Source organism: Cebus imitator, unplaced genomic scaffold (genome assembly GCF_001604975.1).
Source record: "Cebus imitator isolate Cc_AM_T3 unplaced genomic scaffold, Cebus_imitator-1.0 Scaffold10, whole genome shotgun sequence".
Lineage (NCBI taxonomy): Eukaryota > Metazoa > Chordata > Mammalia > Primates > Cebidae > Cebus > Cebus imitator.
The window spans coordinates 6,350,946-6,378,808 of NW_016107325.1; the positions used below are offsets into that span (position 1 = coordinate 6,350,946).

The 27,863-nt window shown below is 38.6% G+C and overlaps 1 protein-coding gene across 1 annotated transcript in view; it reads right to left on the reverse strand.

The window, feature by feature from the left end:
* DPP4 (dipeptidyl peptidase 4) overlaps positions 1-27,863 on the reverse strand; it is an 82,987-nt gene that overhangs the window by 13,115 nt on the left and 42,009 nt on the right. The window contains exons 10-22 of the mRNA XM_037745213.1: positions 19,388-19,523; positions 17,337-17,381; positions 15,148-15,255; positions 14,817-14,884; positions 13,811-13,864; positions 13,309-13,430; positions 11,688-11,735; positions 11,351-11,449; positions 8,971-9,040; positions 6,385-6,579; positions 3,847-3,901; positions 3,171-3,270; positions 314-378 (exon numbers count right to left, since the gene is read on the reverse strand). Of these exons, the coding sequence (XP_037601141.1) occupies positions 314-378; positions 3,171-3,270; positions 3,847-3,901; positions 6,385-6,579; positions 8,971-9,040; positions 11,351-11,449; positions 11,688-11,735; positions 13,309-13,430; positions 13,811-13,864; positions 14,817-14,884; positions 15,148-15,255; positions 17,337-17,381; positions 19,388-19,523 (1,165 nt within the window). The remainder of the gene's footprint in view (positions 1-313; positions 379-3,170; positions 3,271-3,846; positions 3,902-6,384; positions 6,580-8,970; positions 9,041-11,350; positions 11,450-11,687; positions 11,736-13,308; positions 13,431-13,810; positions 13,865-14,816; positions 14,885-15,147; positions 15,256-17,336; positions 17,382-19,387; positions 19,524-27,863) is intronic.

Genomic DNA, 27,863 nt, shown 5'->3' on the forward strand with positions numbered 1-27,863 from the left:
CTAAAGGAATATGTTGAATTTCTAATAGGTTTTCTAAACTGAAATTTTTATAATTAAAGTAATTATCTGATGTTGCTTTGTATTTCTAAATGAATGCATATTGTGACCTATATAGCATACGATAAAGACTGTAATTATGCAGAATATAGCAGGGGAAGCTATTGGAGTATCTCTAAACCACCTGTGTTATTTCTTTTTAACAAGAATTTTGTTGGAAATAAAAATATATTTTTTCTAGAATAGACACACTTAAGTAGATTCTTAAACCACTTATAAATAGGTTATAAAATAGGTATAGGTCCTCATCTCTTACCCTGTAATGATCAAGGTTGTCTTCTGGAGTTGGGAGACCCATGTAACGTTCTGTGTACACTGAGTCTGTGAAAGAAAAAAAAAGAAAAAAGTTTAATTCATACAATAACAACTTTTCTTTCTTTTAATGGGCCACTTCAGTGTTTTCATATGTCTTAACTTGTGTATAGGAATATAGAGTTACTTTCAGAAGTATCTCTATGAGGTTATGAAAAAAGAAAAGGGTGTCTAAAGCAGCTTATTGAGGTAATTTTTTACTTGGCTTGCTAATATAGCCAGAGATGCTCATTCCCAGTTCCCTGCATACCATTCCACACTCAGTCCTAACCCATTCTCAATTTCCCCTTATGATGGGGCAAAGGGAGATCAAACCAGATGATCTAAAATCCAATCAATAAACCACCTACAGAAAGGTCAAATGTAAAGTGCTCAAGGGTAAGGTATCTTTACATTATTATATGACCCTGTAAAAAATTTTTAGTTAGTAAGTCACTTAATGTCTCAATTGTGTTAAAATATTTTGGTTATATTACAAGTATATGCCCTGATTTATGATACTCTATTTTCTTTTGGAGGCCCCTAAGAATGTTCAATTACTAGTTGCTTATTTAGATTATATTTTATTTGGGGGGTCAGGCTATGATTCATTATAATAAAAAGAAATAATTCAGTTATTTATTTGCTGTATATTCCCATATTGGCTCAGCTGCTCTGTCATAATGCAAGTTTAACTTTGTTTTCTCTCATTTTGTGGTAAAGCCTCAATTTTTGTGGTATAACAGTTGAGCATTGTGAAACAGATTACATTAATATCTGTCTGCTGAAATGACATAAGCTCTTTTATCTATAAATATGGTTGAAAAACAGGTTGCATAATTGGTTTGGTTATTTTGGATCGTTAAACATATTTTGCCTGATTTAAAAAAATTAAATGATACATTATATATATTTGGCCTAAGATATCAGAAAGAAAATTTATTGTGGCCAAATTGCAATAAAACTTTTAAAATCTGACATAACTGCTTTGAAAACTGCCTCCTTAAGTGACCAGATTACAGTTAAAAAGTCTAAGAATTTTATCTTACTATTGTGCTATACAGGCTAATGGCTTGAATTTCGCTATAATTTTACAAGTATTTCAAAACTGATTTTATTAATTTAAAAAATGGATATATTATCTAAATTCAACATTCTAACACTTTTTGAATGACTGGTATTGTAGATTAGAAGCTACACTAATGAGTGTTAGTTGCTCCATATGTATACTTTAAGCCATTTCTATGAAAATCAAAATGTTTTCCTCCAAAATTTCCTCCAGTGATATTTTATCATTTTCATTAACATGAATGCTGACTATACAAAATTTCATATACATAAAGGACACTAATATAAAAATAGGATATTTTAAATGACAATTTAAATGAGAACTTATATTTTAAATGACAATTTAAATTGTCATTTAAAATATAAGTTCTTTATAAAATGCTCATATCTTTTTTAACTTTAGCATTGAAATATTAATAACTTAGGTAGTATGTTAGATGAGGAAAAAATGGCCTTTAAGAGCAAAACACATTTTCCCCAGGTAGTTGCAGACTTGAATTCTGCTTGTCATAGAACACAATACTCCTTTCTTATTTATGCTAACCAGGTTTATGTGTATAAGAAGATCTGAAATTTTAAAAATAGCATTTAAAAAATATTATGTATAACTGCATAATGCACTTGTAAAGTTTTAAAAAAATATGCTTTCAAACACCACTTACATATTTCTTTTGTCCTATCTTTGGGTAAAATTGTTTAAATTTACAGGTAGAACTCTATAAAATTCCTATGTATTAGTTTGGTCTATATACATTAAATGAAGTTTTCTTCTCATGTAGATTTTAACTTACAAAGATTTACTCCTTTATTTTATTGACCACCAGAGGTCTCCAAAAACAAGCCATCCAACAGAACAATTAATATCAAGCAGAGAAATATTATGAAAACAAATTCATTGTGTATAGATCAAATCATAACTATGCTCTCCAATTTTCTTAACAGCAAGATAGAAATGTCTTTTTACATTGGTTTATCTTGACTGGGAGAGACTTTAAAAGAGTCTTTTCCTCTGGGTACTACCATATTTCTGGATATAAAATATTTAATGAGCCATTCATCATCAACCATTCTTTTCTTACACTAGACAGAAGACTTGAGATGGGATCAGAAGAGGTGCAGGAAAATCATCCATCTTCTTCCTTACCACCTCCAACTCTTCCTTCCTCCCTCATCTTTCATTGCTTACTCCCTCCCCTTTGAGAATTGTAGTCTTAAAAATGTACGATGTCTTGCAGAATAATATTCTCTCAATAACAAACAGCATATTCTAGAGTAACTTTCACCTATTAAGAGATAGTAAAAAAAAAAAAAAAAAAAAAAAAAACCCAATGGGTATTTCCACTGTTCCTCCTCTCCTCTTCTCATCCAAAGCCCTAATCTTATAACTGACATTTAATTGAAGATAAAGAGATACACACTTCTCTCACTCTGCTAGTATGTGAAACCCAAGAATCAAATTAGAGTAAAGATAAGGAATGATTTATCTGTAGAAATGTAGCGTTGGGGCTGTTTTGAAATTTGGAAAACAAAATTTGTTGATAAGAAACCAAATGTGTAATAACATATACCACCCAACCTTGCACAATAGCAGAATAAATGAGATCATCTTATTATAGGTATCCAAAAAGAACCTCTAAGATGAATCAGCCTATTATTCGCTGTAAAAACACTGGAACTCAGAAAGGAATGGCTTTGTTACTGGCATTTTAAGGTCAACACTCCGTATCTCTTTGTACCTGACAGCAATTACATACCATAGTACTCCCACCGGGATACAGGCGCCACGGCTATTCCACACTTGAACACGCCGCTTCCCGATCCCAGGACCATTGAGGTTACGTACCCTCCATATGACTAAGGAATGGAAACAGTTATTTTTATGGAGGTAAAAGAATAAGGACATATGGTAAGCGAGTCGCAGTTTCCACATTTCTCACATCTTTATATACTGTGCCTCTTTAGAGATAAAAAGCATGGTATAGGAGGTTTAAATTGGCCTTAATTGGACAGTATCTTTAAAGACTACACTGTCAGAGCCCTGATCTCTTTCTTGGTAGGTATAAGGGAAAATGTATGGAAATTTGCTGACCCTAGTGACTGGATGGTACCAATTACAGAAGATTTAAAAACAATAACACGAAATCTTTACTGACTAATGCATAAGAAAAAGTCTCCCTCCTTCCTTCCCTTCCCTCTTCTTTCCCTCTTTCACTCTTTCCTTCTTGTTCTTTCTACTTCACCTCCCTCCCTCATTGTAATAAACAAAGGTGTAAGCCTGGCTCAGTGGAGATTCTGCAGGGTTACTGCCCAGAGACCTAAGACTTGATAGATGTGATTTTCATCTCCAAATATTTATATACAAAAGATAAATTAACCTGCTGAGTGATATTCACTAAAGAATGCATATACATTCATCAGTCAGCTACTCACCCAGCCCCAAATTGCAATTCGTTTGTCATCCACAAATCCCATTTTTGAAAATTGTCTAAAACACATGGAAAAGTCCACAATCAGTACTGCATTGTATATAGAAAACTAAGATAAGGCACAAATGTGAACTCCTGCCGTTTGTTCTCTGCCTCATTCTATTAGAGACTAAGAATTGCTGCCAGCAGTCAACTAAACACCTGAGATAAATATCTATCATTTTAACCTAAGATCCAGATGAACAAGGTTTACTTTTTTGGAGTTCATAAAAATTGTGTGTGTGTGTGTGTGTGTGTGTGTGTGTATGATTCACAGAAAACAAATCCTGGCAGTTTTTTTCACAGCTTCATATAAAAATTTGCAGCCCAGATGCACTTTTCTTTACATAATTGAATTTAAATCTCTCCAGATGTTTTTCAGTTTGAGAGAGTCTGCCCCTGCAATGAAGAAAGATAAGGGCATGAAAAACTTCTGAGTAGGGCTTAGGAATGACTCTGGGCCCCCTACCTGAGAACTTAAACACCATTCTCTAAATAAATCCCTTCTTATACTGGGTGTTGATTAGTCAGCTCAGCACCATGCACTCAAAAGAAATAAATGTTTCCTTGATGGATTAAGAAATCTTTTTTGCTACTAAACTGTGTTCAGAATTGGAATCCAGGTAAAGAAATAAGAAAAATGTTTTATGCATTTATTTCTTAATCTTAGCCTGACATCAATAGAAAATATTTTTATTTTAAAACACCTGGCAAATGGAACTCAACTTTTTAGCATTGTGGGTGGTTGGGGACCTTTGCATTAACCTATCTTGACTTTGAAAGTTTTTGTGTTTTCACTTAATGATATATGTCCTAGGTTGCCCTAAGTTGAGCAATGTTAGAAAAAAATTAAAATAGTTTTCAACTCATTATCTTTTCCATGTCAACTTTTTAAAATTGAAAGAGGCAGACATACAGCAATGCGTACCAGATCATTCCTGTATAACTTGATCAACCGTTACAAAGTGAATGTATCCTTGAAATCATGGCCTGTGCATAAAATCAGAAGCCTCTAAGGCATTTGCCTCTTTGCAAAGGGACAAAAGGAAATGTTTTTCTTTTATTGGATTCTATAACAATTTCACCTGAACTTTTGCCTGGTTTTTATCTTTACATAAATTGGATCTTGTAGGATGTACACTTTTGTGTCTGGCTTCTTTCATTCAATAGTATGTGAGATTCATCCATATTATTATGCTTAGTTCTTTTTAGTTGCTGCAATAGTGTATTCTATTGTATAAACACACCATCCCTTATTACCTATTTAACTGGGCTTGTATATAGTAGGTACCCAATTCTGTAATTTTAGGGCTTTTGTTGATCAGATTTGAGAGCCCCTGAAAACTATGCCCTCTCTCACAGAGAAGCGATCTGGATAGATACAAGTTTATTTTTAAAATATCAAAGCCTCACTCTTGAACAAATGTATCCCCTGTTTATTCTAAATCTCTATTTTCTAATTGTTAAGGAAAATAGCTAATCATTAACTTAAGTAAAAGAGAATTTCATTCACTCAGGAATCCTTAATAAATTGTCATCTTCTCCTCTCTCCATCTATGTAATCATTCACGGATCCTTCTGCATTTCCTAGTCTGTGATTTCATAACATTATTTTAAACCACCCTCTCTATTATGCTTCCCAGAAACTCAGGTTGTTGGTTGTAGAAACTCAGAGTTACTTTTCCCACATACCAGTTGAATGTAATTAAATATAAGCATTGGAATGAGACTAGATTCAAATCCAGATTCACCTTGGCAAGTTACCTAACCTAATAATCTCCCTTTCTTTACTTGAAAGATGGGATAAGAACACCCACCTCTCAGGGCTTCAGTGACAATGTCTGCAGGTAAAGCACTTCCCATGTTACATGCATCTCATGAGTAACCATTATTCATGGGTAACATCTCTTGAGCCAGATCACATCTATTTCAAGTCCCATAAGTGAAGAGGACAAGAATGAGATGTGATTCATACTTAACAGAGCCCTTATAAGTGGGACTGATGATGGTTATGCTCCACAATTTTCCCAAAATAGCAGTCACTCTCATCCAGCCTGTAGGAGCTACTCAGGACTTCACAGTTGTCACCGCCTATGATGTAAATGTACACTGAAGTCCTCTCTTTATCCTTGACTGTGAAGCAATGGGCTTGGCTTGTTTAGTCAGATGTTTACTAGGGTACATTTATCCCTCAGTTTGTCCCCGAGTCTGATGAATTTTGACTTTCTGTTCTTAGAAGGTGGTAGGACATATGCCAACTCCATTTCTAGAGTCACATACAGAGAGGAATTTAGGAAATGCTTTTTTTTTAAACTTAATATAAATCTATAATGTAGTATATTTTTTTCTACACATAACATCTTCACTAAAACCTACCATAAGGATAAAGATTACAAATTCATCCCAGAACACTTTAAATTATTTACACTTTACATCTTTAAAATGGAAATTTTAAAGGGCAATAAAATCAGATGACCTTTGACTTCATCTCCTAGTCACTCACCTGGCTGCTTCAATTTGATCTTCAACTTCAAATGTTCCCAGTCTTCTGTTGATTGCATGCATGATCTTATCTCCTTGGTAACCACTTCCTCTGCCATCAAAGCTAGCTACTATAATGTTTTCTGTGCTTGCAAGGTAAGTGGCCCAGTTGAGTCTGAAGATAGCGTCCGCTTTTTGACTACACGGGCCTGCATACCTACGAAAAACCCCAAATTGTTAGCTTTCATGGTTTTCCTGAATCAAATGAAGAATGCCTACATTTCTCTTCCCCGTGGACAAGAAGTGTGCATCCTTCCCAATCATGAGCCTTAAACTGTGCCAGCCTCTGGAGTGTCCAGAATAGGTCCTGTAAAACTTAGCAACAAAACTACCATGGTTGTGTATTTCCTTCAAAGATACTTGTCAGTTTTGTCTTTGAAGATGGTTATTCAACACAGACTTCATAGGCCAACATTTTTAAAGAATTTTTTAAACTTGGAAATCAAAGAAATAATTTCTCTAATAGTTAAGAAAGGGAGTTGTGTTATAAAAAAAAATGATAATGACAACAATAAATGCAGCTTTGGATAGCTTTCCCTCTCAGCTTACAAATACTCTTGGACTACAAGTTTATTTCCTTCTTTAAGGAATTTCACTCCTGCATTATATGCTTTGCATTTCCCATAATACCCAGCACAGTCTTGCTCAGAATGATTGTAAATCATTGTGGAATGGACAGCAGTATGAATGAATGCTAATAGTTAAAACTTCAGAGGAAGAAACAGGTTGCATTGGAAAATGGGCATGTCGTTGGGCATTCTATTTAAATCAAGTTTAATTCCCTTGTATTTGCATCTTCACAGGCTACCATCTACTCTACACAGAGCTGTATGCACAATTGCTGTAAAGCTCATAGCACTCTCATTTCTGCTTGCTAATCAAGAGGAGCTCCTTATAGCTCGTTTCAATTCATTTAAATATGTCATCTTTGCACTATCTACACAACTCTTGGACATGGATAGTCTCCAATAACTTACTCCCTCCCCACCCCATCTCTCCACTCATCTGCTCACTGTCCCCAACACAGGTTAGGACAAGTCCTTCTCACATGGCTTTGCTAATATTTTCCTTCTACTTAGGGATTTCAGTGAAAAGAACTTTAGTTCTTTTAAACAAAATACTATAACATTTTAACTTTAAACAGGAAAATGCATTCACACATTTCTTGGGCAAGCACACATATTTTCACAATATGTGAAATGCCTTGCTCCTCTCAATTATATTACATTTGGTAGATTAAGAGCTTGCCTTAATATTAAGTATATATCAAGTTCCCTAATGCCAAGATTAAACAAGATTATTTTTCAAAATAGAAAAAAAAATTAGACCTCAAAAGATAGGAAGAAGAAAATAACTGAACAGAAATATGTGTTAAATTTATCATTTTTTAAAACCTTTTCTAATGGAGATCGAATCATTACTTGTTGGGGAGTCAAAGAAGATAAAATATCACTCTTTTCTAAAGGATGCCTTTTTAGCATTGGAGCCAAAGCCTAAAACAAATTAGCGTCACGAATGAATTGACTTCATTTGCTACAATTATTTTACTTGAAAAGAATGAGATAGCACATCTGGAATTTTAAAATATCTATCATTTTTTTTTCTTTGTGCTTTCATGTTTTGTTTTCATGGAACTGTGAATATAGTGGATCCAAGCTGTGTCTGATACTAATATTTGTATCCTCCTTTCCTCCCCCAACTTTTTTTTTTTTTTTTGCCAGTGACAACAGAGAAATTATGTCCCTGAGCTTCAATGTCTTTTCTGTATAATGGGACAACAGAACTTACTACATGGGTTTGTTGTGTGAATAAACCAAGGCAAACTATGGTAAGCAGCTGGCATTCGGCAGGCTGCTGCACACGTTGGTTTGTTTTGTTTTAAATATAGGAAATGATACAAGCCAGGACAGGAAGAGGGTGACATTATGGCATCATGGGTGACTCTCAGGCAATTTTAGAAGGATTAAGGTATGGTGTATTACTAATCATTATAAAAAGTACTTTATAAAGCTGTGGTATTTAGAATTCATATGAGTTCACATTCAATGTTCAAAGACTTGTGATTTCATAACTTTCTCAAATACTTGAAATTTTTATAATGAACACTCTCCTCTATCACTTCGCTTCACCAAAAAGGGGAATAGAAAATAGCTGGTGATAATATTTCAGGAACTAAAGGAAGAGAAACATGAGCCAACCAGTGGGAGCTGGGGTAAGAGGACTGTCAAGGCTGTTAATACCCATTTCTTGCTTGTTAAAATGTCCAGACTTAAGAATTTCTTTGGAATTCCCTTGGAGTTCAGAAAAGCAAAACAATAGAAAACCTATATGCCATTATGACAGAAAAGGAGTGTCTCTTTTCTCTATTAAGAAGATGTGAGAAAACACAGGTTGGGGTTTGTGGCTGTAAAGTGAAAGGAAGAAATAGTAAACAGTGATTCAGGAAGAGGGAAAGGATGCATTTGGCTCCATTTTTCAGTAAGCTGCGCTGAGAAAAATACATATGATTCCAATAGTTCTAAATTGCTCCCTTCTCTTGAATACTTACACATCTAGTAGTAGAGGATATTTCTTGGATTTATCAAAATGGGGAGGCAAGATCATCTGATACCAAAATTCTAAATAAACAGAAAGATTAATTAGTGAGTTAAGAAAAATTATTAGCACAAGATTTTGTTCCTTATCTCTGTCAGTAGCAAGTGATTTCTAGAGTTTAACAATTTGTTAAATGAGAGTAGAAAAAGAAAATGAACTGCTTGGATTCAGCACATTTTTAAGATATAACGACATTTTCTTTCAGGTTAAAATACTAGTTAATGTTAAAACATAAAGTTGTTTCTAATGTATCTATTAAATACATTGGTGCCTAGTAAAATAAAAGTGCATCTTAGAATTTCTAATGTTTTGTTTTTATGATTCTGTTCTTTGGCATCCGATCTACTTATCTAGTTTGTTTATGGCTTATGTTCTAAGTTTTCCTCCAAAATGTTTTCCTCTTCTTGAATTTTCTTGACGCTGGTTAGGATTTTTAGTTGGCCCCAAATCTATTTTAGAATTCTGATTTAATAACATTTTTGTAATTCTTATTGCCATCCCAGACCGCAAAGCTGAGTTCCCATTTTCAGCTCTGTGTTTCACAGAATGAGATCGGGTTTATATGGAGCAAACTGTTGCGTACATTCTGTATGATCTCCCACGGGTCTGTTTCATTCTCTGTGCTTGATTTAACATCAGTTTAATAAATTTGTGCCTAAATAATGAGCCAGTTTCCTTTACTCCCAAATAAAAGATGAGTTATACTAATAGACCTATAAAAAAAGAGTTTTTCCACATTTAAATAAGATTATTCCAGATTCAGTAGATTCTAATTGTAGGAAAAAAAAAATCCTTATCTCTAGAGCTATTTTTTCCTGACATTTATCTTCCTTTTTGTTTATGTTTGTTACAATTATTTTACTTGAAAATAAAAGAAAGATTTGGGAGCAAAATTTATAGATAGATTTTTCTTCAATTTATATTTTGCTGACTACTTTTATGTCTTCTGATTGAATGTGCTTGTAAGAGCAAAATTTAAGTCTCTAACGTAATTTCAATAGAACACCAAACTATCAACTGACCATGATATTTTTAATGAATATGTGAAATCCATCATTTGATCTCCGCTTTGCTTGAATTGGCATTAGTTCAGTTCCACTTTTTTGGAGATGCACAGTCTTCTATTTGGGGGGTTCTTTCTATTCTCAGAGTCCTGCCTTCCCAGCTCCCTTCTCCCTGACCCACTATTCATCCGTCCTTTCTGTAGTTTGAATGTTGATAACCACCTCCCAATAAGACGTCTCCACCCCCATAGCTTCATCTGACATCCTGTATCAAGTCATCCATCTACTCATGTGGCTTCCCTGACCCTAAAACCTGCAGGGGCTCCCTGGTGTTCACAACTGACACAGAATGTCACAGCTCAGTATTCAGTGCCTTCTGTACCAGGCTGTCAATGTTAGCTCTGGAACACTCTAAGCTCTTGCCACTTACATGCAGCTCAAGGGTCAGTAGCACTAGCATCACCTAGAAGCTTATTACAAATGCAGAATCCTGGACCTTTCCTGACTTGCTGGGTCAGAATGTGCATGTTAACAAGGTCCCAGGTGACTCATATGCACATTCAGTTTGAGTAGCACTGCTCTAAACTGTTCTTCATGAGGATGCTATACTTTCCTGTGCTTTTCTTGATATTTAAAATTAGATGTGTTGAAGCTTTTCTATTATCCTAAACTTTTTTAAAAGCCTAAAATGAATCAATCCTAATATAATAGATTCCTCTCTCCCCTATAGGCTGTTAGCCTTTAGTGGAAAAAATAAAGAAAAACAAACAATAAATAACAAGACTTTCTACTCAAAGAAACCCATTGTTCTTACTAGTCTTTGAATATAATCCATAATTACACAACCAGACCAGGGACTATACTATGGGACGTCAGGAGGGTTTGGAAAAATCCAAAATTTCTCTCCTGAGACTGAAGTTTTAACATTTTATAGCTAACATGAATTGTTTTATACAACTCTCTCAGGTATCCTTGCTCTCTTTGGGTTAAAGGCGAAATACCTTAGGATGTCATTAAGTTAAACACACAATTAACACTAATAGAATCGAATCACTAATGGGATAAAACTGAACTAGCAATAGAGCATGTTCTCCCAGTCCCTTCCCTTTTGACAGAAGTTTTATGCAGAATGGTATTGTATTTTAAGACAAAAGGATGTAAAACTAGTGGTTCTTGTGACAAAACATTTCATGGAGAAATAATTTTCTAAATTAGATTTATATATAATATAAAATATAGATTTTCAGATCAAATTACTATATTTAGTTAGAGTGCATTGGTGTTTCCATGAAAATTACTATCCATGTAAGTTAAAGGAATTTAACTTACTCGTTTCATTCAAAATAATGAAGTCTAGCTTTTTGGAGGGCATCTGGACATTCTGCAGGATTTTATCCAAAGCTGAATTATCTTCCAGGACTCTCAGCTCTAAAGAAATACAGGAGACAGCAGTCATTCATTGCAATGTGAACAATGTGGATTATGCAGTACAATAATGAGCAAACACAAAACTCACTGATTGGACTACACATACTTCAGTTTATAAGGCTTGTGGTCTACTCATTGTCAAGACACAAAGCCAAAGAAAATCACACAATGCTAAGTACATGTTGGTGTTATTAACACATTCTTAAAAACAAATAAAGAGTAAAATATGAGAAAATACCTTTATCATTCATGCTGCTGTGTAGAGTATAGAGGGGCAGACCAGGACCTGTTAACACAATTGGGGAAAAATGTTTTAGATGAATACTTTTTTTAGAAAAGATAGTCTACATGACTTTTCAAAAATAACATTTGTTATCATTTAACTTTGATAGAACATATAAACATTATAAGGGATAAGAAGTTTAATAAATGTTAGCTGTTTCTCCTTCCCCCTTCCTTAAAATAGTTGCAATTTGAGTGTTAAGAGGTATTACTGGAAAGGCACAGGGCTCAGTAGAATAAATCGGGAAATGAAACTGTGCCCTGCTGGGCCCTTGGGCACATTATCCTCTCAGCCCAATAGACTCATCTACAAGAGAGAATGTGAGCTGTTATTCTTCTCCACTCTAAAGCCGTGATCTCAGGATAACCACAGGGCTTTTCAGGTCCTGCCCAGGTGGGCTGCAGAGGCTTGGAGTCAGCCTCCCTAGGAAGGGAGGGGTTTCTCCTGCTGCCCCCACTCCCAAGGAATCCCAGAGCCAGGCAGCACATCTGCACAGTGCCTGACTTGGATAAGCGATTTCTTTCTGGCATGCAAAAGTGTTTTTCTCACAAGCCCATATCGTCACTATTTATCCCAACTGTGGTAGTTGCAGAGTGGAAGGTAATGTATAGAAAAGCTATTTTGTGAGCTCTTTAATTTTATGCATTTGGATGATAATATTAATTTTTACACAGGATTAGAACCACAGTGAAGGTACTATACAGACCTGGGGATGAATCCTGGCTTACTGTCTGTATAACTTAGGACAACATAGCTGTGCTTTGATTTCCTCACATATAAAATGAGGATAATAATATCTGCTTGATAGAGCTTTCTTAAAGATTAAACAAGATCATGAATATAAAGCTTTTAGCACAGTGCATAGAATAGAACACATGCCCAAGGAATAATTTCTAAAAACAGTCATAGTAAAGAACCATAAAGGAAAGCATAATAATAAAATATACTAGTGAGGGAAGACTCAGATAATTGGTTTGAAAACACTATTTATTTGTGCTATGGACAGTTCTTTTCAGAATATCAAGATCCTTTCTCCCATTTTGAGAAGTAACCTGGCACACTGTTTAAAAGGGAGGGCTCAGGAGGCAGAGGCCTGTTTTGAACCCTGTTGTGCCTGTAACTCACTGTGTGACCACCTGTGTAAATCACTTGGCCACTCCTTGCCCAGGTTTCTTCATTTATAATAAATAATAGCAATAGCAACAGCAGAAGATGGAGCAGTGAGTATGTTGGGTGACACGCACCAGCTACATATATTTTTCTCATTGAAAGGGATGAGTGCATAAAATAATCATTTAAAACCCCCCACTATGTATGTATTTAAGGCTGAAGTGCTTCTGTAATACACAAAGGTGTGTGATTGTGCATGAGTGTGTGTGTGTTCGGTCTAAAGCAAGCTATGCAAGTCTCTCAGTGAGAAGGGTAAGAAAAGGTTGTTGAAACTCACTACTTAAACGTGACTGAAGAGAAGGGGACTTAGGTGATTTCAAGAGCTCCTCAGATTCAAAAGGAACAGAGGGAGTTGCTTCGAAGTAACAGTGGCAACTGCCCTCCCTCCCAGGGAGCTCAGACTTACCGGAACATCTCAGCTGATAAAATTTTGCCTCTTTACTGAATGACACAGAATAGTACTGACATCTTTCTGGATTCAGTTCACAACTAAGGCATGTCACTTTTGTATAGTCACTGAGTTGAATTCTGTAAAACCAACAGTGGAAATTAAGTGCTTGATGAAAAGATAAGTGAAAGGAAAGAACTGAATAAAGCCATGTTCTAGTTGCAAAGATAGCAGAATGCCAACGCAATCTTCAGGCCTCTTTTTAAAAATTTTTTTTAACATGAAATAAATATATGAATTAATAGTAACCTCAAACCTCCCATTATTTGGAAATATCACAGAACATCGAATAAAGCTATTCTCTTTTGTGGACGTGCAGATTGACTTATGAAGGAATAAAAAGTGCTCAATAGCAATACCGGTTTAGCATTAGTTAGGACAAGGCAAAAAATAAAAATAGAATTCAGAAATTGTTCGTCAGCTAAAATGACTCAAGTCAACAATTTGACAGAGCTCTTACTTATAAAGGTTCCTTCCCCCTGGTATTCCTTTATATTCATTACTAATGTAGTATCTGGGAAGAGAAAAAATGAAACATATATTAATTACGTTTTTTAAGAAGTCAGAGGCATTCCACAACACTCAGACCCCAACCCTGAGCAAGCACCCAGCCCACGCATGGGTGCCTTCCACCTCTGCCATCGCTTCCCCGTCCCTCACCCTGCAGAAGCCATTTTTCTCCATCATCTCTACACAGAAAGGTCTTGTTTTTAACAGACTAAAATACGTAAAACCAGGGATTTCTTCCTTAATTAGAGTGAAAAGTAAAAACTCAAAAGAAGGCTTTTGTCAGAAAAATAGGACTGGAACAGCTAGCCTGAAATTTAGACCCCACTCATTGATCCCGATTGCTGTATTTTCCATCTTGTAACATAAGCTACTAGATGGCAGGAGCCCCACGTTACTGAGAGCAGCAGAGTCACTGCTGAAGAGGGTCTTCAAAAACTACTTCATGCAGTGGCAAAATTCCTCCATGATTAGACCAATGAAGAATCATTGAAATGCCTAAGATTCTAATGAAAAATAACACCCCCTTTTCTACCAACTCATATATGGCAGTTGACAGCTTCTGCAAAGCTTTCAATTTTGCAAAGAGTAAGACCGGGACATGGACAGATAAAATTGCCTTTCCAAGCCTTCCAAAAAATCAGTGCCAGCTGAAATTTAACAAAATGCCCCCGATTGCTAGTTCAGCATTCCACCACGTTCAAGTAAAAGAGGATGCAGCTCTTGTAATGTAAAGCAGGTAAGAGCAAGAGGTAGAGCTGCCTGGTGGCATGGTATCAAATCTGCTAAGCATATGTGAAAATCATTAAGGCTTCCGTATGTTAAAAAGAAAAAAAGTATTGAACACATTCCAAAAAGACTACTCTTTATTTGGAGGAGATTTTTTTCCCTGCTTCTGGGCAAAGAGGGCATGATTATGACAAGTAGGTTTATATCCTATCGATTGTTACAATACTCACAGATAATCGCTGGTTAGAGCTTCTATCCCAATGACTTCCCAGGAGCCTTTTGTAATAAATGTGCAGTCCTGATTTTTTTTTTTTGAAAGAGATTGATTAGAGACTCTATTTAAAGAGGAGGGTTAAATCATTTATATCAGGAATTCAAATAACCTTGGATTTTCCTGTTGGGTTTCCCCGCCCCATTCCACGTTACACAATACACCACTGAGGAGTTTGAATTAGTCTGATTTTTTTATACACATTGATCCACTTTACCAAATGATTTCCACTTCAAGTCGGTTTCAGAAAAAAGGAGGTCAATATGAAATAATTATGTTAGGATACTCACTTTTTTATCTATTTGGAAATAGCAAATATGTCTGTAACCTTCTTTATTGCTGATGATCTTGTAGAAACTATTACCATCAGCGGTAAAATGAGGTTCTGAAGGCCTAAACTAGAAAATCATAGAGAACAAAAGAACATTAAGGCACAGGGTCTCATCTCACTACCAACTTTAATTTTAGAAAGTCCCCCCCAATACCCGTGCTCAAAAATCCATGCTCCATTTATATGCTAAATGAAAGTAGAGTTTCTCAAAAATAAAATTCTCTTTCTATGAAATATGAACAAAAGACCATACTCATAGGTAATTTTCATAAGCAGTAAATGAGAGAATGCACATAAAGAGGTTTGTAGAAAACAATAAATAGAAGTTGTTGCTGATTTGGAGACATCTTTTCTTTATGGATGATAACTATGACTTCTGACTGCAGGCACCTGGAAAATAGCATTAACCTTTCACTTTGAAGCGGTAAATTTCCTCAATGTCACAAACGTGCTCTCTTGAAACAGACATAGTATTTTTTATTATTTCAGGTTGGAGTGGTTTGTAATTATGGGATATTTTTCTTTCCTGTTTTTACACATATTTCTTTTTGAAAGTCAGATTTAGTATTTAACCATTTCTGGACTATATGCCATAAGAAATGTCTGTTGTATATTTCACATAAAAACATTCGTATAGTTATTTTTATTATAAGCCTTTTCATTTTGTTAAATATGATCAACAATTCACAAAAAATATTTATATAGAAATATAGAACAAAATTTCCATTTTTTTACAGTTCAATAAAAGATAGTACTCAGAACATAATGCAATTTAAGTAGAAGGGAGTCTATCCCAGCCTGAAAGGAATATGTTGCTTTACAATTTTGATTTCCTAGCTACATTTAAGAGCAGGTAGGAGATGGTCTTTTAAAATTGTTGGTTCACTTCACCCTCGATGTTTCCTCTCTCATCAGCTCCCATTTTGGGAAGGAAGAAAAATGCTTCCCTCTTCTATTTAGTGATTCAAAGCGAATTCATTTATGGAGCAAGCTGAGGCGTGTGGTACACTTGGTGTTCTCATTACAGAGCTTTAAAACACATTCCCCTCTCTAGACCTGTGTTCACAGCCTTATCTTTTTAATACATTTCCCTGTTTCCCCTGGATGGAGTTGTGCCTAGTAGAAATGTGTGAAAAGTGGCATCTGTCTGGTTAAATACAGAGAGGAAAAAACATATTTTTTTCAAAGAGTCGTGAGGAAGTGTAGCGTGTCTCTTGCCATGGAGGAAACCACTTTTCATGTTGGCAAACCTCTCCCCTCTGCCCAATCAATGCCTGAAGAAAAGGACGTGTGAATGCTGCCGGAGCTCCAAGCCCAGCTGGAAGGGGTTGTCTTCTTGGACTGGGAACATCACCTCTATGACCCAAGAGATGTAAAATCTTTACATTTTAGGGGGTCACTTTGTTTCCCTCTTAAAGGGAGCTTAATGAAAATGATCATAAAAATTAAGTGAGATTCATTCCTCATCTACTATGCAAGGTGACATGATGACTGGAGTTCCTTCATCAACTCATTACATTCCATGGTCTTGTAGCAATCTGGGTAGTAATTCTGTACAATGTGTATATAAATCAGTGGGACTGAGAAGCATGACAAGTCCCTGAGGGTCACCACACTTTCCTGGATAAAGCTCTGCATCCAGACGCCTAATAAAGCATGAGCCCAAGAGTATGATTTTCTCCAAAGAGAGGTGCATAGCAGGCACTGTGTGGTTGCTGCTGAGTTTTTCTGCTGGTTGTAGTCACATCTCCGTAGGCATCTGTGCAGGCTGGACACAGAACCTGTGTTTTCTGCCTTTAAGGCACATAACTTCAAATGTGAGGTCAATAAGCACATTGGACACCTTGGCCGACTTTCAGCAATGGTTGCCCTTTAACTAGCTGGGAGCCACAACTTGCCAGGAGTACATTGTGTTTTGTTGTCTCTGCTTTTGATTTTTCACTTATCCTCTTACTTTTTCCAACTGTGTGTGTTATATATTCTCTACAAAACAATATCTCTTTAGGGAAAATTTACGTATTTTGAGAAATAGGTTAACTAATATTGCTATTAATAACATATCACTTAGAGCCCTAGTTTTGAATAACTACATATCAAATAGCTGAGTAGCTGACTCACCCATAAAACCCCACAACTCATAACACTTACTCTTCCAATCCAGCCAGTAGTACTCATTTCAATGTGTTGCCGTGCCTAGAAAGGGAAAGATACAATAACAACATTTCAAAGAGAAGTAAGATGAATCTGTAGCCATAATTGTGGTTATATAAATAGAGCTATACTTATAATAATTCGAAACTATCTCCATGTATATATTTTATTTATGTTAGCATATTTTAAGTCACTACATTAGATCATTTGCCTCTCTTGCCTAAAGTTCTAGCCTGGGTCCTTTTGGAAGCTCCAGTGGTGTTTTAAATCCAGCATGTACAATACTAAAGGGAATTTCATTTGTTTTCCTCTGTCCCACCAGCCTGTTCTACTCCTTCCTTCTTCTTCTAATTAGTGGCACCTACCTGTTCACCCAAGCCAGAGATGTGGGGTCATTCTAGATTCCTGCCCTCCTCATACTCACTTCTTTCAGCCCCTGTCACCTAGTTCTTTGACTTCTCTGTCCTTCTCTACTGCTAAGGACTTTGTTCATGTCCTCAGCAGGTTGCCTGGGGTCTGTTGCTAGAATCTCCTTGGAGATCCTGCTGCTCTTCTCTGTTGACCTTAATTAGCAATAGATAGGTCTGTCTCATTGTGATACCCTTTTGTTTAAAACCTTGAAACAACTCCCCATTTCTTACGAGGTAAGTCCAAACTCTCAGAATGGCACCTGAGTCTTCGTCTATATCCCCAGCCTCAGTGCTCCCCACTGTGCCTCTCCCCCAGTCCCTAGTCCCTGCATGCTCCAAGCTATTCACATTGGATGCCTTTGCATAGACCTCTGCTGATACAGCCTTTTGCCCTTATCTGCTCAGCATATGGCAACCTATTATCCCAGGCTACTCTGTAGCTCACCCATGTCATCTCCTTCTCACTCCGCCTGCCCTCAGTAACGCTGATCATCTTCTTTTGCCCTGTTTTCTCTGTACCTTGGTTGAACCCTTTTAATGGCACAACCTTGATATTATGAGGATTTCATTGGCAGCAAGCAAAGAGCTTGAGTTTTGCAGTTTAAATTCTGACTATGCCCTGTGACCTGAGCCAGCTCTTTAAATAAACATTGATCCTCAGCTCCACAGTGCCTGGTATACTATAAGTGGTAGTTTTTATTATTTATTTTGATAATATTCCAAACTAGAACAGAAACATTTTGGGGGCAGGCATACTGACTAATTTACTTTTTAGAAAAATCCATAGCTTAGCACAGAGCTTGGAACATAACAGGCATTCTATGTTTGTTGCGTAAATAAATAAGTGAATCAAGATAACTGGGACTCCAGTTCTGGGAGATGAGAATCTTCCCTGAGCCTAGCCAGGATGGGAGCAGAGAGGGGAGGTGTGTAGGCACAGGGTCCATGACTAGATAAGGGAAATTAGGGAGGTGTCTTTGGCATACACCAGCAAACCTCTTCCAGGATCCACCCCTCCTAAACTGTGGGCTCCCAGAGGGACTTTAACTTTGACCGCCATTCTGGTTGGACCTCGTGGTCTCCTGGCTAGAAGCCTCTCAGCACCTCAAGGTTGGATGAACAGAGTCAGCCTCTGGGTTGCCACCCTCTCAGATTGGCAACTATTTATTTACATTCTAAAGCTGTTTCCTGCTTAAAGACAGTGACAATATGGAAATGGGTTTGTGGCCTCACAATATTTGTCTTGTTTAGCTTACGCTCAGCCAGTTATTCCTCATTGCCTATATATCTTTATTGAAACACACTGTTGAGCTTGCAGCTGCTGGCCCTCTTTGGTTTTTAAAATATTAACATCAGATTCTACTTGTGGGTTTCCAGTCACCTCCTCTTCCCTTCCCAAGTGATAGTATCCATAACTAAAACAGTATGACTAGTCAGTATAGGAGAAATACAAGCATCTCAGGATGGCAGGTTATCTAGGAGTCTTATTCAAGATTTTCTTGCCTCTGGATCAGACAGATTCAGAAAGAAGAGAAACTCAAACCTCATTTCCTGATTCCCAGCCTTCACTCTCCCCAACTGCATAGACCCTCTGATCACATGTTGCCTTAAAAGAAGAACATCCTCATTCAGTCTCACCACTAAGCAGTTCCATCTTCCACTCGACTCATCATAGTCACAAATATCCATGACTGAATAGTTCTGAATCCTCCTCAGCCACTGTAAAGAAATTCTTTCTTGTGTTGCCCATGACACATCACACAAGTAGTGATCCCTAGAAGGAAGAAAGGAAGGAAGGACAGAGAGAGAATGAATATGACTATTGCCAGACCTTGGTCCAAATAGACATTTTACTCAGTGAACAGGAATCAATCTTAAAGGAAAGTAGAATTACAAATGGTTAATGAAACCACTTAATATCATAATATTTTACCTTTTCTTAAAACTTAAAATGTAATTTAATTTGGAATGATAATTAAAATATATCCAACAGGAAAAGCAGCAACAATATTCTACAGTGGCTTAATATGTGTGACTCAAACCAGGAGCTCAGGATTTATCAAGTCCTCAACTTGGCCTTTGGTGGTGCCAGGGAGTCAAGGGTGATGTTTTCACATCTACTTTCTGCTGTCTTGAGGGAAGTGAAGCTGTGGACACTGGCTAAGATTTGAGTATTTCTGGTATTTTGACGTCCTTCTCCAGAAAATTCTTCCTATTAGGGTGAGACTACATCTGACCCTTTTCTCAACTTCATTTTCAAAGGGGAAAAAATTGACTCATACCTCCACAAACTTTGAAAATCAAAGAAGTATGTTCTAAAAAGACATTTTTCGAGAGTCAAAACATGAACCCTGTGAAGAAATGAAAGAACCCTGTGGTATTTTAACATAAATTTATGTAAACAGAAGTATCTCTAGCAGTGCATCCTCTCCGACACATACTTAAAATTGTTTGGCACCACCTTCTGATTTATAGTGAAATGCATGGAATTCATAGTCTACTTTTCTGCTGGCCTCCCTCACATTATTGGCTATGGGTAGTTTATTTTATGTTTTTGCTCCCTCCTCCTCCCCCAGTGTGGTTTTGGATGACTGTTCACAAATCCCTGCTCTTGAGTGTCTGATCGCAGCCTTGCTCTTTTTCATCAGAAGGTTCCAAACGAGTGTATTCGTCCGCCTCTTCCAGCCTGGTTTGGTGGCCGTATCTCCTCCCATCCCAAATGCTCTCACACAATCCACTTGCTCCCTCCTTCACAGGCTGGGCCTACCCCTTTCCTTGCTTGACTGCAAGCTCTTTCACAGGGTGTCCCCAGGGCCTAGCAGAATGCCCGGCTCAACACAAGCGCTAATTGCATGTCTGTGGAATGCAGCACTGAAGAAAGGAAAGCGCTCTCCTGACCTGTGGAACATGTCATATTGTTATACTGAAGGAACATAGCTTTGTCCTTCCTCAGAATTCATAGCTCAATTCCAGTCTCCACTCCCTTCACAGACACCTAATCACACAACATTTACTAGGCACTCAGGGTGGGTCAGGTGCTGGATAAAGCCCTTTAAGCTGCTCATAGCTTCATCGTCCCCATTTTACAGCTGGGAACACTTAATGTGTGAATGCAGCCAGCGACACGGAGCTTCCAGGCTACCCTGCTGCAAGGTGCAGTTACTGAAAGAAGACCAAATCCCTTCACCCAGAAGCAGAGCACAGCATTTCCGAAAATAGGGACGCCTTTTCATTTCAGTCCTTTTTCTTGCTTCTGAAGAACCTATACACTGCCTAACCTGGGTGGCTGGTGTTCTCCTGAATACACCATGAGGCTCTCCAGTTGCTCCCTCTTTGTTCAGTCTTGCCCTTCATTCTGAAGTGGCTGCCATGCTCTCACTTCCTTAGGTCTTGGCCTAAATGTCCCCTCATCCACAATGTCTTCTTGGAAACCTACTTCCCCCTGTCCCATTGTGTTCATCACAAACCGCAAGGCTGCAGGTGCTGAGCGTGCAACCGCCTCTTTCCACGCCCAGGAACAGACACCTCATTCTGTCTGAGCTTCTGCATCTGCCCAATGCAAGGGAGCTAAATGAGAACACGGAAAGGCAAATACACTTTACCCAAGACAGGCAGTAAATCCGTGCAAAGATAATGAAGTATGAAAAGCACGATAGAAGAGGAAGCTTTCTGAAATAGTTTGTTACACCAGAGGTTGGAAAACTTTTCCAGCTTAGGGTCAGGTAGTAAGTATTTGAAGCTTTGTGGTCCATGTCTTCTCTGTCATTACTCCTCTCTGCCTTTGTAGCACAAATGCAGCCAGAAACCATAATTAAATAAATGAGTTCATTTAATGTTCCACTGTAAAGCTAAAATTTATATTTCTTTAAGTTTTCATATATCCCGAAATATTATTACTCTTTTGATTTTTGTTCCCAACCACTTAAAAATGTAAAACCTGGGCAGATCATCTGAGTTCAGGAGTTCAAGACCAGCCTGGCCAACACGGCAAAAGCCTGCCTGTACTAAAAATACAAAAATTAGCCAGGTGTGGTAGTGCAGACTTGTAATCTCGGCTACTCAGAAGGCTGAGACAGGAGAATTGCTTGCACCCAGGAGATGGAGGTTGTGGTGAGCCGAGATGGTGCCACCACACTCTAGCCTGGTCAAGAGTGAGACTCTGTCTCAAAAAAAAAAAAAAAGTAAAAACCATTCTTACTTGTGGACCACACAGAAATGGGCAGTGGGCTGCATTTGGTCCATAAACCCTGGTGTGCTAACCCCTGTCCTATAACAGTGTATTTTTTTCAGGCCAAAATCCTTTGGACAATCTGATGAAACTGATGTACCTCTCTCTAGGTGGAAAAAGCCTCTCCACTGACATATGTACAACATCTGAAAATTCCATGGGCATCAATTAGAAATTTAGGCTCCAGAAATATTCTCCTTTTTTAAAGTGTTCTGGTAGAGTGAAGGGGTAGGTGATGGGGGAAAATACTTTTGATCATAATTAGTGGATCGCTAATTATGAGCCCCAGAGCCATTCAACAGATGTTGGGTGGGGTTACCTCAGTAGAACATGCCCTCTTCAATCCCCTAGCTTCAGGCCACAAAATTTGCAGATGGCAGACAAAGAAACTAAATAGCTCTATCTGCTAAAAGTCATAAATTAAACGTCGGGTTCAGAAGTCAGCAATATACAAGCAACATTTGCCCATTTGAAAACGTTGAGTAATGGAATTTGGGAGGTCAGCCAGGAAACTCACGTGCATCAGTCATCTTCCCTGCCCATTTTCAGATCAAAGGTTTATGGTCCTGGGCCCTGCATGGCCTGGGTTATTCTCCATGACCCCAGGTGTACTCTGCACCCTGTGCATGCTCAGCAAGGCAGTTCAACCATGGTGCAGACAGGAATTTTTGAATTTTCTTATAAACATACTTCTCTTCAGTGGCAGCCCTGAGCCAAGATTATGCCAGTCTGAGATGTCAAAGAATCATAAAAAAAAAAAAAAAAAAAAAAAACCTGCCAGGCACAGTGGCTCATGCTTATAATCCAAGCACTTTGAGAGGCCAAGGTGGGCAGATCTTTTGGGTTCCGGAGTTTGAGACCAGCCTGGCCAACATGGTAAAATCCTGTCTCTACTAAAAATACAAAAAATTAGTCAGGTGTGGTGGGGCACATCTGTAATCCCAGCTACTTGGGAGGCGAGATAAGAGAATCAATTGAACCCAGGAGACAAAGGTTGCAGTGAGCAGAGATTGCGCCTTTGCACTCCAGCCTGGGCAACAGAGAGAGACCCCATCTCTAAATAAATTAAATAAATAAATAAATAAATAAATAAAGCAAGCCAATGGCTCAATTGTACTTTTTACTGAAAAGTTTAAGTACCCACTTAAAACCAGAAAAATCCAACCGGCAGGATTATCACCTATACTTTGCACACTGCATGCTGCTTTTATGCTGCTTTTATTCTGTAAAAACAGAGAGGTCATTACTGAATAGCTTTCTTATGTAATGGTTGTGGTAGGGTAGAAGATGGACAGCCCCTGAAGGCCAGGCCTTCCTGAAAGCCTGGACAACTTATCCCAGGTTAGACATATGAGCCAGCAATCTCTTCTACCTTCTACAGCTGTATTGGTCCAAGGACAATATGGTTGATTTTAATACTAAAATGATGGAGTAATTTGTGGATGTAAAATAATGAGTTCACACCCATGTGGAGTCTACTATGTGCCAGGAACTGTTCTAAGTGCTTGACATAAGCTCATGACCACCCGATGAGGTGAGTACTATAGTTCATGGTCTGCAGACAAAGAAACTTAACAGCAGAGGATTTAAGTAGCTTGCCTACTATCACTCCACTGGGAAGTGTTGGAGCCAGGATTCAACTCAAGCTGTTGGCTTCAGATTCCCTGTTCATACTTGTTCCGTCTATGGAAACTCCACCCATCCCTTTGGGAAATGTTGCTAGCTAGCTTCACCTTCTTCCTTCTTTTCAGCATTAAGTTCCTCACTCAAAGAATAAATCTATTCCTAGAGAGTTGTGTATAAACTAAATTTTGTAAGGCAAATTATATGTGGATGCACTGAGAGAGACTTGTTGAGAATCACACAACAGAGAATTCCCCTGGAAAGCGAGCGCCTGTCCCAGCATAATGCCTTGCAAACAGTAGGCATTTAACAAATGTCTGTTGGGTACTATTAATTCCCTTAATTTGTGTAAATGTCTCTTTTGGTACATTAAGGATACTTAAAATAAGGTATTAATTACTAACTGGAAATAATATTGGAGGGGAAAATGTACCAAGAGCAACTGCAACCATGGAATGATTAATTCAGTGAATCACCCGAGGAAGCGGGCATACTGCCAGTGCTGGCCACGGGCTCCATGCCACCCTCTGCTCTGATGGGGATGCCAACCCTTCCAGGTTCGCTGACAAATCCCTCAGGAGAGGAATGGATGGGATGAGATGAAGCAGATCCGAGGGCTGCAGCGCCCGTACACCCACACAGTCATAGCATGCAACCCTAATGTGCCTCTTCCAGGTGTCACCAGCTTCCAGTTTATTTATCTCCTATGTGACAATCTGAGGCAAAATGTCACAGCTTTATAGACCAGGGGTCATAACAGTTCAGAGAAGACACAGACTTTATCTATTGTGTCATTTAGGAGCAGAGAGAGCAGGGATGGGGTATGTTATGAGCTGGGTGTGATGAGCCCCAGAGCCATTCAACAGATGCTGGGTGGGGTTACCTCAATAGAACATGCCCTCTTCAATCCCCTAGCTTCAAGCCACAAAATGTACAGAGGCAGTGAAGAGATAAAATGGAGGGATTTCTATGCAAGGTCATTTTGAAGTCCACCCATGGTGCTGGAAGTGTGAACCACTATTCTATACACACAAAGTCACCTGGATAACTTACTCCTCAATTCACCCATCCACCCATCCGTCCATCCTCTGCTTATCTATACATCCACCCTCTGCGTATCTATTAATTTATTCTATAAATATTGGTTGAGCATGTGCTATGTCTCAGGCACCTGCTACACACTAGAGATATGATTGTAAGATTGGCTGCTACTGCATAGAACCTGTCTTACTTTAGTCAACAATGAATATACTGCTCTACATAAAAGTTAGGAGATTTATGATTCTACATTATGTGCTGTTCTCCTTCAAGTTTTTGAGCTTTCCAGTTCTCATTATGAACAATAAACACAAATCAGCATCATAACAAATCTAATCAACTTTAGCACTAAATCAGTGCAGGTAGCAGGGAGGCTCACTCTGGTTCAAGTTCAGGCCTTGTTGTTGGAAACGCAGCCTGGCTGCCCTTCTCACTTGTTATTAGAGAAGCAGGGCTTCCATCTATTTCCACTAATTCCTAATAAAATTGCAAACCAGCTTCATCCTCCTGTGGATTTCACTTGCTGCAGGCTCTGTGGCAAAGGGACACGGCCTAATGGGAAAACAATGAGGGAAACATGGGCAAAGGTAGGAGGAGGGACACTAATTCTGGCCAGGCTTCCCACTCCAGGAACTAGTAAATCACCAGGTAACAGGCTGGGCAGGTTACTAAGAGGGATAACTCACCTGGATTTAATTGGCCCTGCTGGATCTTTGCATGAGGCCAGAAAATGGTGCTTCATCATGTACTAGGGCATTTTTCCCAGAGAGCATCTAGAGTCTAATTCTAGAAAAACTGCAGCCCTACCAGTGTTAACAGAGACCAGAGCTATATTTTAATTCTCTAGAAAACACATTCCTGTGGCATTTCCAAAAAACAATATTCTTTGGTAATATACATTTCACACAAATCTCCATAGTGAGGCAGCCCCCACCATGAGTGTGACTTAAAGAACTACTGAGAACAAGGACTTAATGACGAATTCACATTAAGGCCAAAAATCCGTCCTGAGAATTGCTTGTTTCCTGAGCCCAGCACTTCGCACAGCTGTGCCTTGGAAAGGGATCTCTAAGTGGGAAAGACTCTCTTTGGGGAATAAATGAGACAGCAAGAGCAGAGCACTGAGCACAGTCCCAGCCTATAAAAAGGACTCAATACATTTTTAACTCAATTATTCAAATATTTTGGTCCAGCAGGCACAGGCCTTGGTCCCATTCCCAGCTTCCACACTAACTTGCTGTGTGACCTTGAGCAAATGACTTTACCTCTCTGAGCCTCAGTTCTCTCACCTGTGTCTCACAGCAGTGTTCTGACTGTGTCCTGGAACCACTCCAGGTTCTGTCTAAGCTCTCAGGATTGCTGGGGGAAGGAGGGAGGACAAGGACTAGACCTGCCAAAACTGAGAAGCAATCTCCTATTTGTTTTCTGGCCATGCACTTCCATGTATTATCTCACTTGAACAAAGGTTTCCAGGTCTTTAAAAAGTTTATGAACCATTAATGAGGTCTAAAGTCCCTTCCAGATGGAATCATTTTCAGAGTAGGTGCTCATGCATGGCTCATCCTCCCTACAGACAGATACTGGTGACAGACCGAAGGGCCACATCAGGCTCTGCTGGGCTTCCCCTGGGCAGCCCTGACTTTTCCATGCTCTGTTTTTTCCACCTCAGTGTCCTTCCTCCTCACTGTGCCCTGCTGGAAACCAACCTGCTCAATCTGCACATTCTCCAGGGGGCATGTTTTGATCCTGGGGTCATGAAAAGCCCATGTTCTCCTCCTCAGAATGCCTCCATTCTGTTGCTCATACCTCTCATAGAACCCCTGGGGGCATTTATCTGAATGTTTGCTATCATCTACTGATGATAAGCACTATAAGGGCACAGGATTTTTATGGACATTTGCAAGTAGATACACAGGCTGCCCATCAATGATGATTAGAGAGGTGGCTGGACGTAACCAAAAGGCAGACTTTAAAACCTCTGGGTAAATTTTTATTGCATTGGATAAACTCAGAATTTTTTTTTAAAACTTAATTGATTTTCCTCCAAATGAATGGGTTATTATAGATATTTCTAACCAAAATACTAAACCCAGAGCACAGCCCACAGCCTTCCTGATGTATTTCATGCAACCCCAGAGAAAATGGGTGCTTCCATACTACTCTGAGCGTACCTTCAGGAATGTGAGGGCACCAGCTTTAATCACATAGAGGGAGACACGAAGCAGTCTCTACTAGCTTGTTCTTTCAAGTCAGAAAGTCAGGTTTTAATATAGATTCCTACTAGGTCATTTTCTTAATCTGTAGGCCTCATTTCTTACCTGTGAACAGGCACACACTGATAGTTGGAAAGACAGAGTAAAGAGTCCTAAGATAAGTATGTGACAATCCCTGTATCTGGTCCATAGTGAGTAATCAATGTATGCTAGTTGTTATTTGAAAACAGCAATAAAACCAAATAAATGACCGAAGCGAGTGAATATGGAGCTATCAGATAGCCATAAACTGTACCCAGTATGGTGGTTCTTTTACAGGAAAATAAACAAGGGGCTGAAGACGCTCCAGGGCAGAATTTCAAGCCACTGACATGATTTCAGCAAGTGAAGTCTTGGAGCACAAAATGACCTTGGAGCTCCCTAACCTTAATCCACAGACTCCCTGCATTTCTCTAGGCCTTTCAAGGCTCTGTGGGACCTGACCTTGTCTCCTCCACTCTCTTCTTCACTCAAAAGGCTCCATCCAGTCACCCCAGCCTCCTTACTAGTTCCTCCAGCACCGCAAGCACATTCCCTCTGCCCCCTGTTATTGGTGTGGCTGGAGCCCTTCACGTCACTGCCACAGGTCATTTTATCCACGAGGCTTCCCTGACCTCCCCTCATCAGCCCCATCCATTTTGCTCTGCTCAGGTTATCTTCACCACATTTTTTTATTACCTGGCATTTTACACAGTTCTTTGTTTATCTGGTTATTGTCTGTTTCCCCCAGTTTGAGTGTAGGCTGCATGACACCAGGGACTGGCTGCTGTGTTCATTGTCATCCCCATAGAGTTGTGCCCAGCCTGAAGACTTGAAGGTGCTCAACAAAGTGTTGCTGAAGGAAAGAATGAATGGCCTTCTGCAGGGATGACACAGTGAGAGGCTGCAATCCACTTTGCCATTCACTTTTGAAAAGTTCTCCCTAGAAAGTGCAAAACTGTTTACAAGCCAAGCATTCAGGACAAGAGTCTTA